The sequence below is a fragment of the Balearica regulorum genome, chromosome 10 (genome assembly GCF_011004875.1).
Source record: "Balearica regulorum gibbericeps isolate bBalReg1 chromosome 10, bBalReg1.pri, whole genome shotgun sequence".
NCBI classification, from domain to species: domain Eukaryota; kingdom Metazoa; phylum Chordata; class Aves; order Gruiformes; family Gruidae; genus Balearica; species Balearica regulorum.
This window is the reverse complement of record NC_046193.1, coordinates 8029297-8049382: the sequence shown is the minus strand read 5'-3', so window position 1 is coordinate 8049382 and position 20086 is coordinate 8029297. Positions and strand designations below refer to the sequence as shown.

The 20086-nt window shown below is 42.5% G+C and overlaps 1 protein-coding gene and 1 long non-coding RNA gene across 4 annotated transcripts; one reads left to right on the top strand and one right to left on the bottom strand.

Annotated features, from left to right (window-relative positions):
* Window positions 1-1907: 1907 nt before the first annotated feature.
* Window positions 1908-17268, bottom strand: LOC142603136 (uncharacterized). The gene is made up of 3 exons (XR_012837003.1): window positions 16712-17268; window positions 2763-2925; window positions 1908-1979 (listed from the first exon to the last, which is right to left on the bottom strand). It is a non-coding gene; the product is annotated as an uncharacterized LOC142603136 (long non-coding RNA).
* On the top strand, window positions 1939-18849 carry LOC142603135 (uncharacterized). Of its 3 annotated transcripts, XM_075761959.1 has the most exons (8): window positions 1939-1987; window positions 2154-2204; window positions 2803-2942; window positions 3528-3681; window positions 15316-15423; window positions 16315-16368; window positions 17264-17299; window positions 18749-18849. In XM_075761959.1, exons 2-8 carry the CDS (start codon window positions 2162-2164, stop codon window positions 18847-18849), a joined length of 636 nt encoding a protein of 211 aa, XP_075618074.1. In that variant the 5' UTR covers window positions 1939-1987; window positions 2154-2161. The 3 variants fall into 3 exon arrangements, with proteins under 3 accessions (XP_075618074.1, XP_075618073.1, XP_075618076.1); XM_075761958.1 differs by lacking the exon at window positions 1939-1987 and having other exon boundaries at window positions 2061-2204; XM_075761961.1 differs by lacking the exons at window positions 1939-1987; window positions 18749-18849 and having other exon boundaries at window positions 2061-2204; window positions 17264-17925.
* Window positions 18850-20086: the final 1237 nt, after the last annotated feature.

Here is a 20086-nt window from a genome sequence, read left to right as displayed (position 1 = left end):
ATTGTTGCGCTTAACCCGAAAATCTTTGAAATTGGACCATACGTGATCAGAAATACAGGCTTGCAACAAATGTTGTTTAACCCGGCATGGTCTCTCAAACAAGTTGAATTGTCAATGCAAAACAATGTTTCAGATATTCAACCAGCTTGTTCACCTTTCTTAAAAATCTCATATGAGGGGTGGACAACCTGGCTACAAAAACGAACTCTTACTACGAAAAGAACACAAAGAGACTTGACCGGTGTTTTGGGAACAGGATTGGGAGTTTTAAATAGCATTGATTCAGAAGTAATAATGAACAAATTGACAGCCTCAATTAGTGATTTGGCTAGATTATAACAACCTTTACGATCCTCTTTACTGGCTTTAGGAACTAACCAGTGGCTGTTGTCAAGTGTATTACCCACATGGGAAAGAATAAATGTAAGGGACCACGAGTTAATTACGGACGCACTTGGGGTGATCCAAAATAACCTCTCCTTGGCTCTCAGTTGCATTCAGGCTCAATTATGGATGCAGTCGGTGGCTGCCTCAATTATAAGAGAAGGCGAAGAAGGCACTCTCCCTACTGAAATTAGGAAAATAATTTAGGACAGTGCTACTGATTTTGAGAAACAACTCCAGTCCTGGTGGAGCCTGGTAAACTTTACTTATGATCCTGTTACAAACGCAGCTACAACTTTTGTGCTCACTATATCTAATGCTACTAAATACTCAATTTATCCCATCATTGCATTAGGGATAAACCATAACGGAACTATACTCTATCCTTCCGAGCACAGAGTATGGGCCCGAAAGATGAATGAAAAATGGCAAACTGTTAATTTGGAATCTTGCATCGTATGAGAACAACAAGGATTTGTCTGTGAAGATAATGCAATTAAGGCACAAAATATTTGTTTGGACACTAAACAAAATATTTGCCATTTTGAGGTTCATCCTAACGAAAACCCTAATAACTGTTCATCATAATGGGAAAGAAATACATCGAGTCTTTGAAAGAGTGCAGAGAGATGCAGAACTTAAATGGTGGGACACACTTTTCGGATGGTCGCCTACTGCTACAGGCATCCTAAACAAGTTGTGTCGCCCCATCGTGATTCTTTTAACATTGGTTTTGATCAGTATGATCTTGTCAATAATATTATATATCATAACTTGGAAAATGATGAATCGGTTAACACATCTGAAAAAAACAAATTATTCGTGAAACTTCTCTCACTCATATGATCATCCAAGCTGTTGTGAAACAGCAAAATAAACAAACAATCCCAGAGTTTCCTCCAACACATAGAAAATAATTAGTATAGTGGAAGTATTGAAAAGGTGATTATTTCAAAACTTCCAAAGGGGGGATTGTAACGGATGTGTTTAACTTTTTAACCATGGTGATGGGATCAAGATGAGATTATTAGCAGTAATAAGGAATGAGAAAAACATTTTAGGAATGAGAACCTGAGAGGTTGGTATGTACCATGGAACTGATAAACTGCATGGTTGGTACATGAGCCAAATAATATTTCATTTTCTGTCAAAATCATGTCCTTTGAGTGAACTTTGTTCATTATAATCTCATTATAATACCAAAACACACCTCCATGCTAAAAACTACCCACCTCCAAGGTACGACCACCCCTCACTGGGCATGCTCTCTGAATTTCTTTAAGTATATAGCTTTAAAAGCAAAGCGAGAAAGTTTTACACCAATCATAATGAAGTAACTATGTAACTATGTGATGTAATTGTGACCATGTGTGTATTGAGAATATAAATATGTGCGTGTTCGTAGGCTAGGTATGCACGTTAGGTGGAATTATCCCCCGTGCATCCAGCGCTGCAATAAAGAATGCCTGCCTTTTAACACTACATTGGTGTTACGAGGTTTATTCCCGGATTTCGGTGACAATCGGACTTTTGTTCTTTCTTAATAACCAAAGGCCAGCTCAGCAAGAGTCACACAGATGAGTTGAGAATGGGTCCTAGGAAGGTAAATGAATCATGGTGCGAAACTGCCATTGCAACAGAGAAGTGATTTCAAAACCAAAGTGCGGGAGAAAGACGCCATATTTGCAGAAAATCAAGTGTGAGACAGAAAAATAGAGAAGGTCAGACAGATCTGTTGCTAAATATGCTTTTTCTCCCCTTTTGAACAGGCACAGCGATGGAGAACTTGAATGTCCCAGATCTTACTGAAGAACAACAAGGTAAGGGTAGCACATACCACCCATTCACACTACACAACAGTTTTTGCTAGAGTGGTAGTGAAACTTGTTTCCTCTGAAAACACACTGCCTCCATCCATCATCTTGCATGTAGAAGAGACCAGCAGTCAGTTCGCAGCTCTTCCACAGGCTTCTCATCAGGCCTTGGGCATGTGCTTGTGGGAATTTAAATGCATGAAGGAGTTTTTGCTGTGCATTAAATGCCTAATGAGTTATCTCAATACCTTGGTATCCAGCCCTTTGTGTCTTTGTGCCTCTCTGCAAAATGGCATTGTCAGAATAAGCACCCGTTAAAGAGCTAGGAATCTGCTGCTCTAACTCAGACAATAGCATCACAAAGACATCAGTAATTTGTACAGACTAGTGAGTCTTTCTACTGATTTCTGGCAGACTGAGTTGCTTTATACAATACAGCACTACTCTCCTTCCCATGGGCTAACTTGCTGATGTTGGGCAGCATGTTAGAGGCTGATGTCAGCGTCTGATGTCTGTTACCACACCTACACAGAGCACTGCAGGAACGTTACTGTGCAAACCCACCTCTACTGCTGCACAGGGATTTGCTCGTTTTTCCTCTCAGACATTTTCCAGAGGGCTTTTACTGCTGATGCCAATTACTTGGAGAATCATGAGAAAATGAACCAGTCCTTCTGGGAATCACTTGTAAAATGTTTAGCCACCACTGACCCACCTATCCTGAATACTGAAGAAAAGCACAATGTAAGTTACTAAAGAAACATGCATCCTTTGTAAGACATTGTTACACAGATACTTTTATACTTCTTTGATATACTTTGGGGAGAGAAAACATACAGTCCAATTATTTGATATGCTAAAACTTATCTAAAACATGCTAAATGCTGTAAAAGGGCACTTAGATAAATGAGACTCGGGCCTCTGCTTTTTACTTCATTGTTCTCCATGTGAAAAAAACCCTGGCTTTGTATAAATTCCTCAGGATCAGTTCAGCTCACTATTTTCTAAGCAGAACCATTGTTAGTGACATTTTGCTGTAAGATACTGCAGGTCTATTTTCAGACCCTATCACTATATTTCTCCAGCTCTTAAAATAGTTAACTATTACACACCATGGGTTTTTTTTGTCTCTGCTCTGAGTTTGGAGTTTACGTTCTTTTTCCAGCTCTGGCATTACTCTTTGTCCCTGATCTTCCCCTTGCATAGTAGGGGCAGAGAATTACATTTCCCACAGATGGGGTGAAACACATTGATTGTATAGCAGGGTATGTTTTTGCAGGCTATGTTTTATTGGAAAGACTCTTTGCTATTTACTTACATTTCTTTCAGCTCCTCAACAGCTGCAGTGTCCTGCCTGGAGGCTGTGCAGCCTGCCTGAAAGTCATTGAGAAGAAAGAAGTCAGGGCAATGGCTGTTCTTTACCTTTTGCTGAAGACAAGCAACCCATTGGGATATAGGCAGCTGCCCAGCTCCAAGGGAAAGGGTGAGTCCTACCTGCTCCTCAGCTATTTTGTTAAAATTACTGCAGTGCCAGTGGGACTTGACACCAGTTTGAAAACTCTGATACATGTTTGGAAGTAATTATGAGTGAACAACTACAATGTTTAGAAACACTGCTTAGAAAAGTCAGGTATGGTGATAATGGGAGCCAAAGATAGTATTTTACTTTAGTTTGACTTGGCGGCTTCTGGGGAAGTGTCCCTTCTTTGTTTAGGGAAAGAGGATGTCCTGGGATTGTAACCGTAGGATAGGGGGCCGTAGATTGTAACCAAAGTAATAGGTAATGAAGCTAACTAACCATGGCAAGTGGCAAGATGACCGTGTCAAGATACAATGCTGCTATGTTTTTTGTACAGTCCCTACCCAACCGGACAATAGGCCCGGGAATATCAATCTTATGAAGTAAGGACAGGTGCAGATGTACCTGCACAACAAGGGTACTGCGCATGCCTGCACGAAGGGGGTCATCCAGCGGACACAGGTGCAAGACCACTGACGACCACCAGAGACCCCTGAGGACCACCGACTCAAATCACTGAGCATGCGTGATGGGGAGGAGAATATGCAAATGAATCCTAGAAATGATTATCATAGAATCACCTTTTCTCGGGAAAATAATGAATATGTATATTTTGATTCTATATAACCTGTATGTTGGCGATTACCTGGTATGCACGTTGGGTGGAGCTATCCCCCGTGCATCCAGCGCTGCAATAAAGAATGCCTGCCTTTTAACACTACATTGGTGTTACGAGGTTTATTCCCGGACTTCGGTGACAGTTTCTGGCGACCCAGATGGGACCCTGCTTCTGAACCTCGACGGATCCGTGGGATCGCAGGACCTCCAGCCGGCACCGGGGAATTCTCGGGGAGAACCTCCGATCCCCGGACCGAAGAGCTCTGAGCAAGACCCCTGGGAGAGGTAAAGGCATTCTTATTTGATTTGAATATTCAAGGAGCCCCGTGGCTCTCGGGGACAGGCCCGCATTGGGACAGGCCCACACTAGGAGCACAGGAGGCCTGCTCGTAAGGCGCGGTGAAAGCTGCGCAGAGTTGGGCTGGGGAGACGTCTCAGGTAAAAAGTCTCTGCTAGGCGAAAGCCTGTGGAGCAGGGCCCAGAGGGGAGGGGAAGCCTCCAAGGTTGAGACTTCTCTTACCACCGTGGTGGGACAGGCCCGCACCAAGAGAAATCCTTGAGGGAGTTCTAACACGGGTTAGGGCCCCTCTGACTAGTGCTTGTGATAGTGCACAATCACAACCACTGAGTCCTTGGGAGATGGGTACTTTTCCGAGTAAAAAATCAATCCCACGAAAAACACCACTGGGATGCATTCTGGAACACTGGAAGGATTTGGGAAATATTGATCCTCTGACTCGGAAACAGTTAATTGAATATTGTAAACACTGGTGGCCACTGTATACTTTAGAGAGTGGTGAAAAGTGGCCGGAGAATGGGACATTGCAGTATAACACAATTTTGCAATTGATGCTATTTTGTAAAACGGAAGGTAAATGGAATGAAATGGCATATGTAGATTTGTTTTTCATACTGCGAAATCATCCGGAATGGCAAAGGCAATATGAATTGGTTTCATCTAGTTCTGCGATAATGGCATTAAAGGGGCAGGAACCTGATAAAAATTTGAAAAAAGGTTGCTCAGCTTGTGATATTGGTAAACGGTGTTTTAAATGTGAATTTGAAGATGATGATGTTGAATGATTGGTTGCACCTCGTTGAAGGTTAGGAAATGATCGAGGGGATCAAAATCTGGGGGCCAATAATGCTTCCGTCCCTCCTGTGGAAGGGGAGGCGGAAGGATTCAGCCCGATTGCTGGGAGGACAAGGGGAAGAGGGGGAGGAGACGGACTAACTCCCCTCCAGACCCCTCTTCAACAGGCAGTTGGTAATGAGGGTCTGGTAATGGTAAAAGTTCCCTTCTCAATAACTGATTTAAGACCAGGGAAAGAAACTGCAGGCACTTATCGAGATGATCTTGAAAGAGTTGCCAAAGTAGTCGAAACAATAATCAGAACCCAGAACCCCGATTGGGAGGATTTCAAAGTAGTATTGAATACTTTGTTGGAAGACACTGAAAAGAAAATGGTACTAAATACGGCCAGAAAACAAGTGGAAGGAGCTCATGCTAATGGGATTATACAAGGGACAGTGGATCAGAATTTTCCATCCACAAATCCTGAGTGGCACCCTAATCAACTGGGGCCCAGAGGGATGCTGACTAGATATCAGAAGTGGATTTTATTTGGTGTTAGACATGCAATGCCAAAAGCAATTAATTGGTCTAAATTATATGAAGTAAGACAAGAACTAAACGAATCCCCTTCAGCCTTTATGGAAAGACTGAAGGTGACTGCGAGAAAATATACTAATTTGGACCCAGAGAAAAAAAAAAACAAAACAACAAAACCCAAACAAACAAAACCTCAAGCAAACAAAAAACACCACAGAAGAAGCTATACAATTGGCCTATATATTTATGGGCCAATCAGCCCTAGAAAAAACTCCAGAAACTGGAAGGGGCTGAGTCCAGAGACTTATGTAAAATGCTTGAAGTAGCCTGGACTGTGTATAACAACAGAGAAAAAGAAAAAGAAGTCAGACAAATGCAAAGGGATGGAAAAATTCTGGCAATCTTGACTAGAATAATAAACATGTAAAGCAAAACTCAGCTATAAATCAGCAGAGGGTGTTGGTGCGACGGGGCGAAAAGAAAACTGGCCTTTCTTGAAACCATTAAAATTTAAGCTGGGAAAACAGTGGGTAACACATCAATTTTTGTACATGCCTGAATGTCCATTGCCTTTATTGGGATGAGATTTATTAAGCGAATTAGACACACAAATAATTTTTAAAGATGGAGAAATCAGATTACTGATTAATACCAGAATCAAAGCCATAGAGGCGAGAGTGTTTATGTTACAGGATTCCTCCAAGGAGGAACAGATTTCAGAAGCGGTGGACAATGCAGTTACCCCCCTGGTATGGACAAGTTCCAGGACGATCCAAACTGGCAGAACCGGTAAAGGTGACTTTAAAACCTGGAGCCAAGCCGGTAAGAAAAAAACAGTATCCTATTAAGTGGGAGGCTCAGAAGGGATTAGAGGAATTAATTATAAAATTTTTAGAATATGGGCTGTTAGTAGAATGTGAATCTGAATACAATACCCCTATATTACCAGTAAGGAAATCAGGAGGTAAGGAATACTGATTGGTTCAGGATCTGAGGGCCGTAAATCAGATAGTTCAAGATATACGCCCAGTAGTGGCCAATCCATACACTTTACTGACATCTTTGAAGGAGGAACATAAATGGTTTACTGTGCTGGATTTAAAGGATGCCTTCTTTTGCATACCTCTGGATACAAAAAGTCAAAGCATATTTGCTTTTGAGTGGCAAAGTCCTGCTACAGGACGGAAGATGCAACTAACGTGGACTGTGCTTCCACAAGGATTTAAAAATAGCCCTACACTATTTGGAAATCAGTTGGCAAAAGAGTTAGAAATGTGGAAGAAACAGAATCAAGGAGAAGGCATATTACTACAGTATGTGGATGACATCCTGATAGCAGCAGAAGGTAAAGAAACATGTTTTGAAATGACTGTCAGTTTATTGAATTTCCTGGGCCAAGGAGGATATAGAGTCTCCAGAAACAAGGCCCAGATAGGGAAAGAAGCAGTGATTTATTTGGGATTTGAGATATCACAAGGACAGAGACAATTGGGAAACGAAAGGAAAGAAGCCATTTGTCAGATCCCCAAACCTAACAGCCCAAAGGAACTGAGAGCCTTTTTGGGAATGATTGGGTGGTGTCGACTCTGGATTCTAAATTATGGACTGTATGTGAAATCCCTATATGAAGCCCTGAAGGAATCTAAAGATCAATACCTGACTTGGACACCTGAATGCCATAAATCATTTAAAGAACTCAAAAAGGCATTAATGATGGCCCCTGCATTGGGTTTACCTGATCTGACTAAACCTTTTGAGCTGTTTGTGCATGAAAGGCAACATCTGGCCCTTGGAGTACTGGCGCAACGGCTGGGATCTTGGAAGCGACTGGTGGGGTACTTCTCCAAACAACTTGACACTGTGAGTAAAAGATGGCTGGGATGTTTGTGTGCCGTGGCAGCAACGGTGCTGCTGATTCAGGAAGCCCGAAAACTGACTATGGGCCAAAAGATAGTGGTATATGTACCGCACATGGTAATAACTGTCTTAGAACAAAAGGGGGGTCACTGGTTATCCCCTAGCAGAATGTTGAAATACCAGGTTGTCCTATTGGAACAAGATGATGTGGAATTAAAAACCACAGCAATTGTAAATCCAGCAATGTTCCTGTCAACAGAAAATCCTACTGAGAAATTGGAACATGATTGCCTGCTAACCATTGAACAAGTTTATTCCAGCAGACCGGACCTGAAGGACGAACCCTTGAAGGATCCTGATCTGGAGCTGTTTGCGGATGGAAGCAGTTTCGTGCAAGAAGGAAGGCGAATGGCTGGGTATGCTGTTGTTACCACCACCAAGCTATTGGAGTCAGGGACGCTACCTGCAAATACATCAGTGCAGAAAACAGAATTGGTGGTGCTAAAGCAGGCCTTACGGATGGCAGAAGGGAAAAGAGTAAACATATGGACGGATTCCAAATATGCATTTGATGTGATCCACGCTCATGGAGCTATCTGGAAAGAAAGAGGACTGTTATCAGCCCAAGGATCACTGATAAGGCATAAGGAGGAAATTCTTCAACTCCTACAAGATGTGCAGAAACCAAAGGAAGTGGCCGTAATGCATTGAAAGGCTCATCAATTTGGTCAGACGGCTGTCAATATAGGTAATCGGTTGGTGGATAAAACTGCAAAAGAGGCTGCTGAACAAGGTATCCTTGCACTAGTACCAGTGAAACAGGTAAAAATTCCAAATTTAAAAGCAAGATATAGTAAACTAGATGAACAATTGGCAGAGCATTTAAAGGCATCCCAAAATGCGGAAGGATGGTGGGTAACACCAGAAAATCAGGTAATAGTAACTCCATAAGTTATGTTAGAACTTGCAAAAGAGAAAAATGAACAGACACATTGGGGTGTAAATTCTATGGTTACAAGTTTAAGAACATCTGTAATGTGTCTAGGATAGGAAAATATGAGTGGAAGTATTGAAAAGTTATTATTTCAAAACTTCCAAAGGGGGGAAATGTAACCGTAGGATAGGGGGCCGTAGATTGTAACCAAAGTAATAGGTAATGAAGCTAACTAACCATGGCAAGTGGCAAGATGACCGTGTCAAGATACAATGCTGCTATGTTTTTTGTACAGTCCCTACCCAACCGGACAATAGGCCTGGGAATATCAATCTTATGAAGTAAGGACAGGTGCAGATGTACCTGCACAACAAGGGTACTGCGCATGCCTGCACGAAGGGGGTCATCCAGCGGACACAGGTGCAAGACCACTGACGACCACCAGAGACCCCTGAGGACCACCGACTCAAATCACTGAGCATGCGTGATGGGGAGGAGAATATGCAAATGAATCCTAGAAATGATTATCATAGAATCACCTTTTCTCGGGAAAATAATGAATATGTATATTTTGATTCTATATAACCTGTATGTTGGCGATTACCTGGTATGCACGTTGGGTGGAGCTATCCCCCGTGCATCCAGCGCTGCAATAAAGAATGCCTGCCTTTTAACACTACATTGGTGTTTCGAGGTTTATTCCCGGACTTCGGTGACAGTTTCTGGCGACCCAGATGGGACCCTGCTTCTGAACCTCGACGGATCCGTGGGATCGCAGGACCTCCAGCCGGCACCGGGGAATTCTCGGGGAGAACCTCCGATCCCCGGACCGAAGAGCTCTGAGCAAGACCCCTGGGAGAGGTAAAGGCATTCTTATTTGATTTGAATATTCAAGGAGCCCCGTGGCTCTCGGGGACAGGCCCGCATTGGGACAGGCCCACACTAGGAGCACAGGAGGCCTGCTCGTAAGGCGCGGTGAAAGCTGCGCAGAGTTGGGCTGGGGAGACGTCTCAGGTAAAAAGTCTCTGCTAGGCGAAAGCCTGTGGAGCAGGGCCCAGAGGGGAGGGGAAGCCTCCAAGGTTGAGATTTCTCTTACCACCGTGGTGGGACAGGCCCGCACCAAGAGAAATCCTTGAGGGAGTTCTAACACGGGTTAGGGCCCCTCTGACTAGTGCTTGTGATAGTGCACAATCACAACCACTGAGTCCTTGGGAGATGGGTACTTTTCCGAGTAAAAAATCAATCCCACGAAAAACACCACTGGGATGCATTCTGGAACACTGGAAGGATTTGGGAAATATTGATCCTCTGACTCGGAAACAGTTAATTGAATATTGTAAACACTGGTGGCCACTGTATACTTTAGAGAGTGGTGAAAAGTGGCCGGAGAATGGGACATTGCAGTATAACACAATTTTGCAATTGATGCTATTTTGTAAAACGGAAGGTAAATGGAATGAAATGGCATATGTAGATTTGTTTTTCATACTGCGAAATCATCCGGAATGGCAAAGGCAATGTGAATTGGTTTCATCTAGTTCTGCGATAATGGCATTAAAGGGGCAGGAACCTGATAAAAATTTGAAAAAAGGTTGCTCAGCTTGTGATATTGGTAAACGGTGTTTTAAATGTGAATTTGAAGATGATGATGTTGAATGATTGGTTGCACCTCGTTGAAGGTTAGGAAATGATCGAGGGGATCAAAATCTGGGGGCCAATAATGCTTCCGTCCCTCCTGTGGAAGGGGAGGCGGAAGGATTCAGCCCGATTGCTGGGAGGACAAGGGGAAGAGGGGGAGGAGACGGATTAGCTCCCCTCCAGGCCCCTCTTCAACAGGCAGTTGGTAATGAGGGTCTGGTAATGGTAAAAGTTCCCTTCTCAATAACTGATTTAAGACCAGGGAAAGAAACTGCAGGCACTTATCGAGATGATCTTGAAAGAGTTGCCAAAGTAGTCGAAACAATAATCAGAACCCAGAACCCCGATTGGGAGGATTTCAAAGTAGTATTGAATACTTTGTTGGAAGACACTGAAAAGAAAATGGTACTAAATACGGCCAGAAAACAAGTGGAAGGAGCTCATGCTAATGGGATTATACAAGGGACAGTGGATCAGAATTTTCCATCCACAAATCCTGAGTGGCACCCTAATCAACTGGGGCCCAGAGGGATGCTGACTAGATATCAGAAGTGGATTTTATTTGGTGTTAGACATGCAATGCCAAAAGCAATTAATTGGTCTAAATTATATGAAGTAAGACAAGAACTAAACGAATCCCCTTCAGCCTTTATGGAAAGACTGAAGGTGACTGCGAGAAAATATACTAATTTGGACCCAGAGAAAAAAAAAAACAAAACAACAAAACCCAAACAAACAAAACCTCAAGCAAACAAAAAACACCACAGAAGAAGCTATACAATTGGCCTATATATTTATGGGCCAATCAGCCCTAGAAAAAACTCCAGAAACTGGAAGGGGCTGAGTCCAGAGACTTATGTAAAATGCTTGAAGTAGCCTGGACTGTGTATAACAACAGAGAAAAAGAAAAAGAAGTCAGACAAATGCAAAGGGATGGAAAAATTCTGGCAATCTTGACTAGAATAATAAACATGTAAAGCAAAACTCAGCTATAAATCAGCAGAGGGTGTTGGTGCGACGGGGCGAAAAGAAAACTGGCCTTTCTTGAAACCATTAAAATTTAAGCTGGGAAAACAGTGGGTAACACATCAATTTTTGTACATGCCTGAATGTCCATTGCCTTTATTGGGATGAGATTTATTAAGCGAATTAGACACACAAATAATTTTTAAAGATGGAGAAATCAGATTACTGATTAATACCAGAATCAAAGCCATAGAGGCGAGAGTGTTTATGTTACAGGATTCCTCCAAGGAGGAACAGATTTCAGAAGCGGTGGACAATGCAGTTACCCCCCTGGTATGGACAAGTTCCAGGACGATCCAAACTGGCAGAACCGGTAAAGGTGACTTTAAAACCTGGAGCCAAGCCGGTAAGAAAAAAACAGTATCCTATTAAGTGGGAGGCTCAGAAGGGATTAGAGGAATTAATTATAAAATTTTTAGAATATGGGCTGTTAGTAGAATGTGAATCTGAATACAATACCCCTATATTACCAGTAAGGAAATCAGGAGGTAAGGAATACTGATTGGTTCAGGATCTGAGGGCCGTAAATCAGATAGTTCAAGATATACGCCCAGTAGTGGCCAATCCATACACTTTACTGACATCTTTGAAGGAGGAACATAAATGGTTTACTGTGCTGGATTTAAAGGATGCCTTCTTTTGCATACCTCTGGATACAAAAAGTCAAAGCATATTTGCTTTTGAGTGGCAAAGTCCTGCTACAGGACGGAAGATGCAACTAACGTGGACTGTGCTTCCACAAGGATTTAAAAATAGCCCTACACTATTTGGAAATCAGTTGGCAAAAGAGTTAGAAATGTGGAAGAAACAGAATCAAGGAGAAGGCATATTACTACAGTATGTGGATGACATCCTGATAGCAGCAGAAGGTAAAGAAACATGTTTTGAAATGACTGTCAGTTTATTGAATTTCCTGGGCCAAGGAGGATATAGAGTCTCCAGAAACAAGGCCCAGATAGGGAAAGAAGCAGTGATTTATTTGGGATTTGAGATATCACAAGGACAGAGACAATTGGGAAACGAAAGGAAAGAAGCCATTTGTCAGATCCCCAAACCTAACAGCCCAAAGGAACTGAGAGCCTTTTTGGGAGTGATTGGATGGTGCAGACTCTGGATTCTAAATTATGGACTGTATGTGAAATCCCTATATGAAGCCCTGAAGGAATCTAAAGATCAATACCTGACTTGGACACCTGAATGCCATAAATCATTTAAAGAACTCAAAAAGGCATTAATGATGGCCCCTGCATTGGGTTTACCTGATCTAACCAAACCTTTTGAGCTGTTTGTGCATGAAAGGCAACATCTGGCCCTTGGAGTACTGGCGCAACGGCTGGGATCTTGGAAGCGACTGGTGGGGTACTTCTCCAAACAACTTGACACCGTGAGTAAAAGATGGCTGGGATGTTTGTGTGCCGTGGCAGCAACGGTGCTGCTGATTCAGGAAGCCCGAAAACTGACTATGGGCCAAAAGATAGTGGTATATGTACCGCACATGGTAATAACTGTCTTAGAACAAAAGGGGGGTCACTGGTTATCCCCTAGCAGAATGTTGAAATACCAGGTTGTCCTATTGGAACAAGATGATGTGGAATTAAAAACCACAGCAATTGTAAATCCAGCAATGTTCCTGTCAACAGAAAATCCTACTGAGAAATTGGAACATGATTGCCTGCTAACCATTGAACAAGTTTATTCCAGCAGACCGGACCTGAAGGACGAACCCTTGAAGGATCCTGATCTGGAGCTGTTTGCGGATGGAAGCAGTTTCGTGCAAGAAGGAAGGCGAATGGCTGGGTATGCTGTTGTTACCACCACCAAGCTATTGGAGTCAGGGACGCTACCTGCAAATACATCAGTGCAGAAAACAGAATTGGTGGCGCTAAAGCAGGCCTTACGGATGGCAGAAGGGAAAAGAGTAAACATATGGACGGATTCCAAATATGCATTTGATGTGATCCACGCTCATGGAGCTATCTGGAAAGAAAGAGGACTGTTATCAGCCCAAGGATCACTGATAAGGCATAAGGAGGAAGTTCTTCAACTCCTACAAGATGTGCAGAAACCAAAGGAAGTGGCCGTAATGCATTGAAAGGCTCATCAATTTGGTCAGACGGCTGTCAATATAGGTAATCGGTTGGTGGATAAAACTGCAAAAGAGGCTGCTGAACAAGGTATCCTTGCACTAGTACCAGTGAAACAGGTAAAAATTCCAAATTTAAAAGCAAGATATAGTAAACTAGATGAACAATTGGCAGAGCATTTAAAGGCATCCCAAAATGCGGAAGGATGGTGGGTAACACCAGAAAATCAGGTAATAGTAACTCCATAAGTTATGTTAGAACTTGCAAAAGAGAAAAATGAACAGACACATTGGGGTGTAAATTCTATGGTTACAAGTTTAAGAACATCTGTAATGTGTCTAGGATAGGAAAATATGAGTGGAAGTATTGAAAAGTTATTATTTCAAAACTTCCAAAGGGGGGAAATGTAACCGTAGGATAGGGGGCCGTAGATTGTAACCAAAGTAATAGGTAATGAAGCTAACTAACCATGGCAAGTGGCAAGATGACCGTGTCAAGATACAATGCTGCTATGTTTTTTGTACAGTCCCTACCCAACCGGACAATAGGCCCGGGAATATCAATCTTATGAAGTAAGGACAGGTGCAGATGTACCTGCACAACAAGGGTACTGCGCATGCCTGCACGAAGGGGGTCATCCAGCGGACACAGGTGCAAGACCACTGACGACCACCAGAGACCCCTGAGGACCACCGACTCAAATCACTGAGCATGCGTGATGGGGAGGAGAATATGCAAATGAATCCTAGAAATGATTATCATAGAATCACCTTTTCTCGGGAAAATAATGAATATGTATATTTTGATTCTATATAACCTGTATGTTGGCGATTACCTGGTATGCACGTTGGGTGGAGCTATCCCCCGTGCATCCAGCGCTGCAATAAAGAATGCCTGCCTTTTAACACTACATTGGTGTTACGAGGTTTATTCCCGGATTTCGGTGACAGGATGATGATGCCACAGAAATTTCTCTGACTTAAAGTGGTGTCCCAGTTTTTCCTGTCTAGCTGGATTCAATGACAGTCATGATACTGTTTTGCATGGACTGTTATCCAGCCAGCCTGGACCTCTCTGCGCTTTCATAGCGGTAAGAAATCCGAGCTGAGCTGATGAAAATATTTTTGTAAATCACCCTAGCAGCACATGTAGCAGTAACTAAAAGGAATGAATAGAGGATGCCACTCAGGGTGCTGAGCCTGGCAAGATACAAATAGACTCCACTGCACTTCTCATTGGCTCAGTTGTGCAATAAGAAACTGAATTTGAAGCTGTTAAGAACCACCTGCAGCCACACAAGCCAGGAGCACTTCACTTCACTGCCTGACCCAGGAGCCAGCACCCTGCAGGTTTCTCCTCCTGCGTGGTTTGGCCTAGCTGGCTTTGAGGGCTCTGCTGCTGTGCCACAAGAGGGATCTGGCCCTGTGGTGTAAACACAGGGAGCCCAGCAGAAACCACAGGGGTGAAGGGAGACGTAGCCCAGGGAATGGTGAACTTTTCTTCAGCTAAACACCTTTATGTTTCAGCTGCTGTTGTTTTAGGGAGTGGGAATTTTCACAGGGATAGCATTATGGGTAGATTAAAGGCCAGAATATGAAACTTTTGGCATTTACCAGAACCATTAAAGGAAGTCTAAACAGTAATGTATATGATGCTTTCATTTGTAATGCTTTGTACCATTCCTTATGTGTGAAAAACACAGCTGAAAGAAGACTAAGGGTCTGCTTTCCTGTGAGACAACCTTTAATAAAGGATTGTGGAATCTGTCATTGTAAAAGAGAAATTGTAAATAGTTGTTTCTAATATTTTTTCTCATATATTTAAAACAGATGAAAAATTGAAACCCCTGAAGAGACTGGAAAGGAATCTCATGCTTTCTCAAGGGGAAAAAAAGGCTGAAAACTCATCCCATGAGTCCACAGATGAAGATACACAAAGTAAAAAGGATTTATTTTATTTTTCCCTGACACATAATTTAGTCAGATTGCATGTTCATAGTTCAAAAGAGATTCACATAGGAGATTTGCAGGAATACAGTAGCAATTCTCAGAACTCTGAAAAAAGTAAGAAATTGTGCAAAAGAGAGAACATAGAAAATAATCAGCACCTCTAGATTCATAGCAAAATAGTGGCTGCCTCCCACTGTTGTGGAAGTTGGAGGTTTCAGAAATGTAGAAATCTGCTGCAAGATTTCTTCCCAAATATAAGATCATAACTTCTATGATCTTCAGTGCGTTTATGGTCTAGCTGAAGCCTGTGCTATAGCAGGAGGTAAAGAATAGTCAATGCACAGTAGTAGCTGGCAATGGTATAGTACTTCTCTAGCATTTCTTTTCTTATTAGCAAACATCAACAGTGTATCAAAAGTCACTTTGGCTGCCACTAGACCATTTCATTCATGGAAGATGAGAGAGACTAAGCAGTGACAGGCAACATGGAAGTGATAATGCTGATACTGGCTTATTCTGCCACAGAAAGCCACTAGCTGATTGAGATAAAATGAGTGGCATTTAGAAATAAAACTTTTGAACTAATTGGCAGTGCTGATGATGTATGTGTTTAAAATAAGAACTTTCTCTCTACACCCCTTTATACAAATTAATCCATCATCAGATTTTGCTGGCTTTTTTTCCTATTCAGCCAGCTTTGGAGAGAGCAGTTGATAATGATCCTTGCATTTCAAAGCTTTGATTTTCTTTTTTTTTTTCTTTTACCTACATATTCCACTGCTGTTATTATATTATGAGCAAAGAACTGGAGTGCTGCTGTTCCTGATACTGCTGGCACGTTTTTCTTTAATCTGATGAAAAAACACTTTCTCTATCCAGACAGTGATGAGGAAGATTTAGGAAGACAGAAGACTGAAGGCCAATTATTTGGAGGTAGGACCAAGTGACAACAGTATCGGTTTTTACTAGAGACGACCAATATAATCAAAAAGAAAAGGATAATTTCTGGCGTTCTTTGGTTTGACTCCTGAACAAAGGTATATAAACATGTGTAGACATAGGAAAAGGACCAGTCAGAATTTGGCTGTAGGAAAGGCATTTCCTACAAAATGAATGTTAGTAATACTAACATTCAGCCATGCCCTGTGGTTAGAGTCAAACCAGGAGAATAGCAAAATCTACTGTTCTGGGAGAGGTCCTGCTGCCTGGGTCTGCACAGTTGCTGTTGAAATGCAGCAAAAGAGTTTTGACAGTATCTATTGCAGCCACTACTTACAGGGTCTGCAGTCAGCCCTCAGTGCTGGCCGGAGATCATCAGCGAGGACCACACCTTGGATCTTGTTCTTGAGGCTTTTCCTTTCCTTCCAAAGGAAAAATGAAAAATAAGTGCAATGTAGATTAAAAAAAAAGTGCTATGTCAACAGACAGAAATAGCTATCAGCTTGTGGTATAGCACCATGGATGTAAAAAAGTTAATGCTTTAATCATTTAATTAATGTCTGAAATTGATCTTAGCCCAGATGTAAGAGCAGCTCATCTAAACTGACATTAGGAGATCTAATTTGTCCACAGGAGTATGATTCTACCTGACTCCAGATATTGAGATAGATGAAATATGGGGGTGTCAATAGTCTGTTAATGTTTCCCACTTCCAAACTGCATAACCCGCAACTGAGCTGCCCTCCTGAATGAGTTAGAATTGGAATCTACCTTGCCACTTCTACACAACCACACTGATTTCAGTAGAGTTGCATTGGCTAGGACTGGCAGCAAGAAATGCATACTCATGATGGATATTAATCTACATTATCTTTGCATAATATTTTAGGCACACCAGCAGAGGTTGTTCCCTATGGACATTCAGGTAAGCATTCCCAGATAACTCATCCTGCTGGAAGGAAAACTGTAACTTCAGTTTCTTCTTTCTGACATGCTTATGTATTAAACAACAACCCCCTGGCTCTAAATCTGTTGGTTCCCAGTTACCCTGGTGTTGGACCTGGGCATGGTGCAGACATTCTGTTGCAAGCTTGTCACAGTGGCTGGCTGATAGCAGGTGTACACCTGTACAAGGTGTTCTAGCAGATTAAGCCATTTTTTGTAGGCCTGCCAGGTTCTCACATGATCAGCTCACAGCAGATGTGTTTTTTTTGGGAAAACCCAGCAATTCTATTGGGCAACTATTCAGTCTTTCCTAAGAAAGCCAGGGAGTTTTCAGCATTCTCTGCAGCCCTCTGTCTCCTGCTGCATAGGAAGGTGAGATTGGGAAGGCGCTGGAACCTGGTTTCTGCAAAATAGAGACACTCTGCTCTGAACGCCTTCCTCACTTAGCTTAGAGCATTCACCACAGAAGGTGCTAGGTGAAAGCCGAAGGAAAAGCAACAGAGAAACAGTGCCAGCTGAGAAGCTTGAACTTGAAGCTTGAATGTAAGGCAGATTTCCTTTTACCAGGCATTGCTGAGCAGCAGCAGAACAGATGTAAAAAGCCCACAGTAGGAAGCTTTCAGTGGCTTGATTGCATTATGGACCTCATCACTCCCACTCCCAGGCTAACACCATGTTCCTTAGTTATGAGAGGCAGAGAGCCCAGCAGACTGGCCTTTTTGAGAGGACACCTGCTCAACAGTTTTTCTTCTGTGGAGCGGGGAATAGTTGCTGTGAATCAGACTGTTTCAGCTGAGAAGGGAGCTGGGAAGAAGATATAAGTTGCAGTATAATCCCTAGGGGGAGGTTTTTGAGTTACCTGTCCCCAAGGAGCTATGTAAAACACCAGGGTAGAGGAATATATTGCAACACAATATTCTCCCCATGTTGTCAGGTGCACAAAGAGGATTACAGTACTTTTCCATTTGGTAGTTGGCCTCTCCACCTCTCACCATGGCCTTTGTTGCTTCAGTTCTAGATTACTTCAGTACACCAGACAGAGACATTGAAAATACTTAGCTAGTGCAGGACACCATGCCTACTGCACTGGAGAGGTCCAGGTGATACACAGATGCAGCACTTGTGATCCCAGGTCTGCTTGGTTCCAGCTTCAGTTCTAGCAGCTGAATATTAACACAGAGGCCATCAGTCTTCTACTGCCCAGCCATTTCAGAGAACCTGGGATGACTGTGAATAGTTTGGTTTATTGTTATCTGTTCTTGGGCCATTTTAACTCCCTTCTTTTTCCTGGCACTTTCAAGTACTGTTTTGTCTATACTGAGTCACCAAATACGTCAATACTTGCTGTGCTTGCTAGTGCTGATAAAGGTGGGAAACAATATAGTTGTATTTTTACCATCAAAAATAATAAAACTATGTTGCTTTTCAGAGATTACCAGAAGAGAAGATTCAGTTGCAGATGGTAAATGCAAACAAGCAAACAGAAGTTTTTCTTGCGGATACTGTCTTTCAGGACTGAGTTTTGCTTAGTGAGGATAGCTATACCAGCTCTCCTTGATACCTAGATACTTCCTAATAAAAAAAATAGAAGTTTGGGAATAGTTATATGATCACAGAACTGAGTTTGTCCCCAAACTAGAACTTGATGAATCCAGAATGCTCAAAGAATCAAAAACTCAAAAGTGTGACTCCAGTATCAGGTGACCCAGAACAGAATTTCTTGGCAAAGTTTAGTTGCTTCCTGGTTCAAAAGCACAACAGCAAAAGTCTGTAGCTCATTTGGAGTACATTTCCAGTATGTCTTTAGAGAAAATTAAATTCACCGCCAGGCAGCGGTTTCCTGGATGCACAGCCCAATGTAAGTGAAATTGGCATCTAAAACTTGTGATGAATCAACTCCAAAAGGCTTCTACACAGCAGACTGCCTAGGGGTCTTCTCAAGCAATCAACAAACAAAAAAGGAAAAAAAACCCCTTCTGCTTTGAACACATCATTGGAAATCTGGTAAAATATTCAGCTCTTTCTGACAACACAACTGAGGAAAGAACAGAATTTGGCAATTCTGCTCACAACTGGCATAGAGCAAAATGCTCTCCATTTAAACCTCTAAAAATATCTAGCTTGTTCTTAAGTTGTTCTATGTGTCAGTATAGCTAGTAGCTATAGGAGACTAATTGTTAGCTACAATTCTTAATTTGGGGGTGCAGAAGAACTTCAACATCAGGCTTAAGTAGACTGATGGTACTCATATGCTTAGTGTCCTGGTTTCAGCTGAGAGGATTGATTTTTCTTCATAGTAGCTAGTGTGGGGATACGTTTTGGATTTGTGGTGGAGACAGCATTGATAATATAGAGATGTTTTTGTTCTATGGACTTATTGTTGAGCAGTGTTTACACGAGGCCAAGGCCTTTTCTGCTTCTTGCACTGCCCTGCCAGCGGGATGGCTGGGGGTGGACAAGGAGTTGGGAGGAGACACAGACAGGACAGGTGACCCAAACTGACCAAAGGGGTATTCCATACTATATGACGTCATGCTCAGTTTATAAGGAGCTTGGAGGAAGAGGAGGGGGGGGGGCGGCGGCGTTCGGAGCAATGGCGTTTGTCTTCCCAAGTAACCGTTACGCGTGATAGAGCCCTGCTTTCCTGGGGATGGCTGAACACCTGCCTGCCCATGGGAAGTGGTGAATGAATTCCTTGCTTTGCTTTGCTTGTGCACGCGGCTTTTGCTTTACCTATTAAACTGTCTTTATCTCAACCCACGAGTTT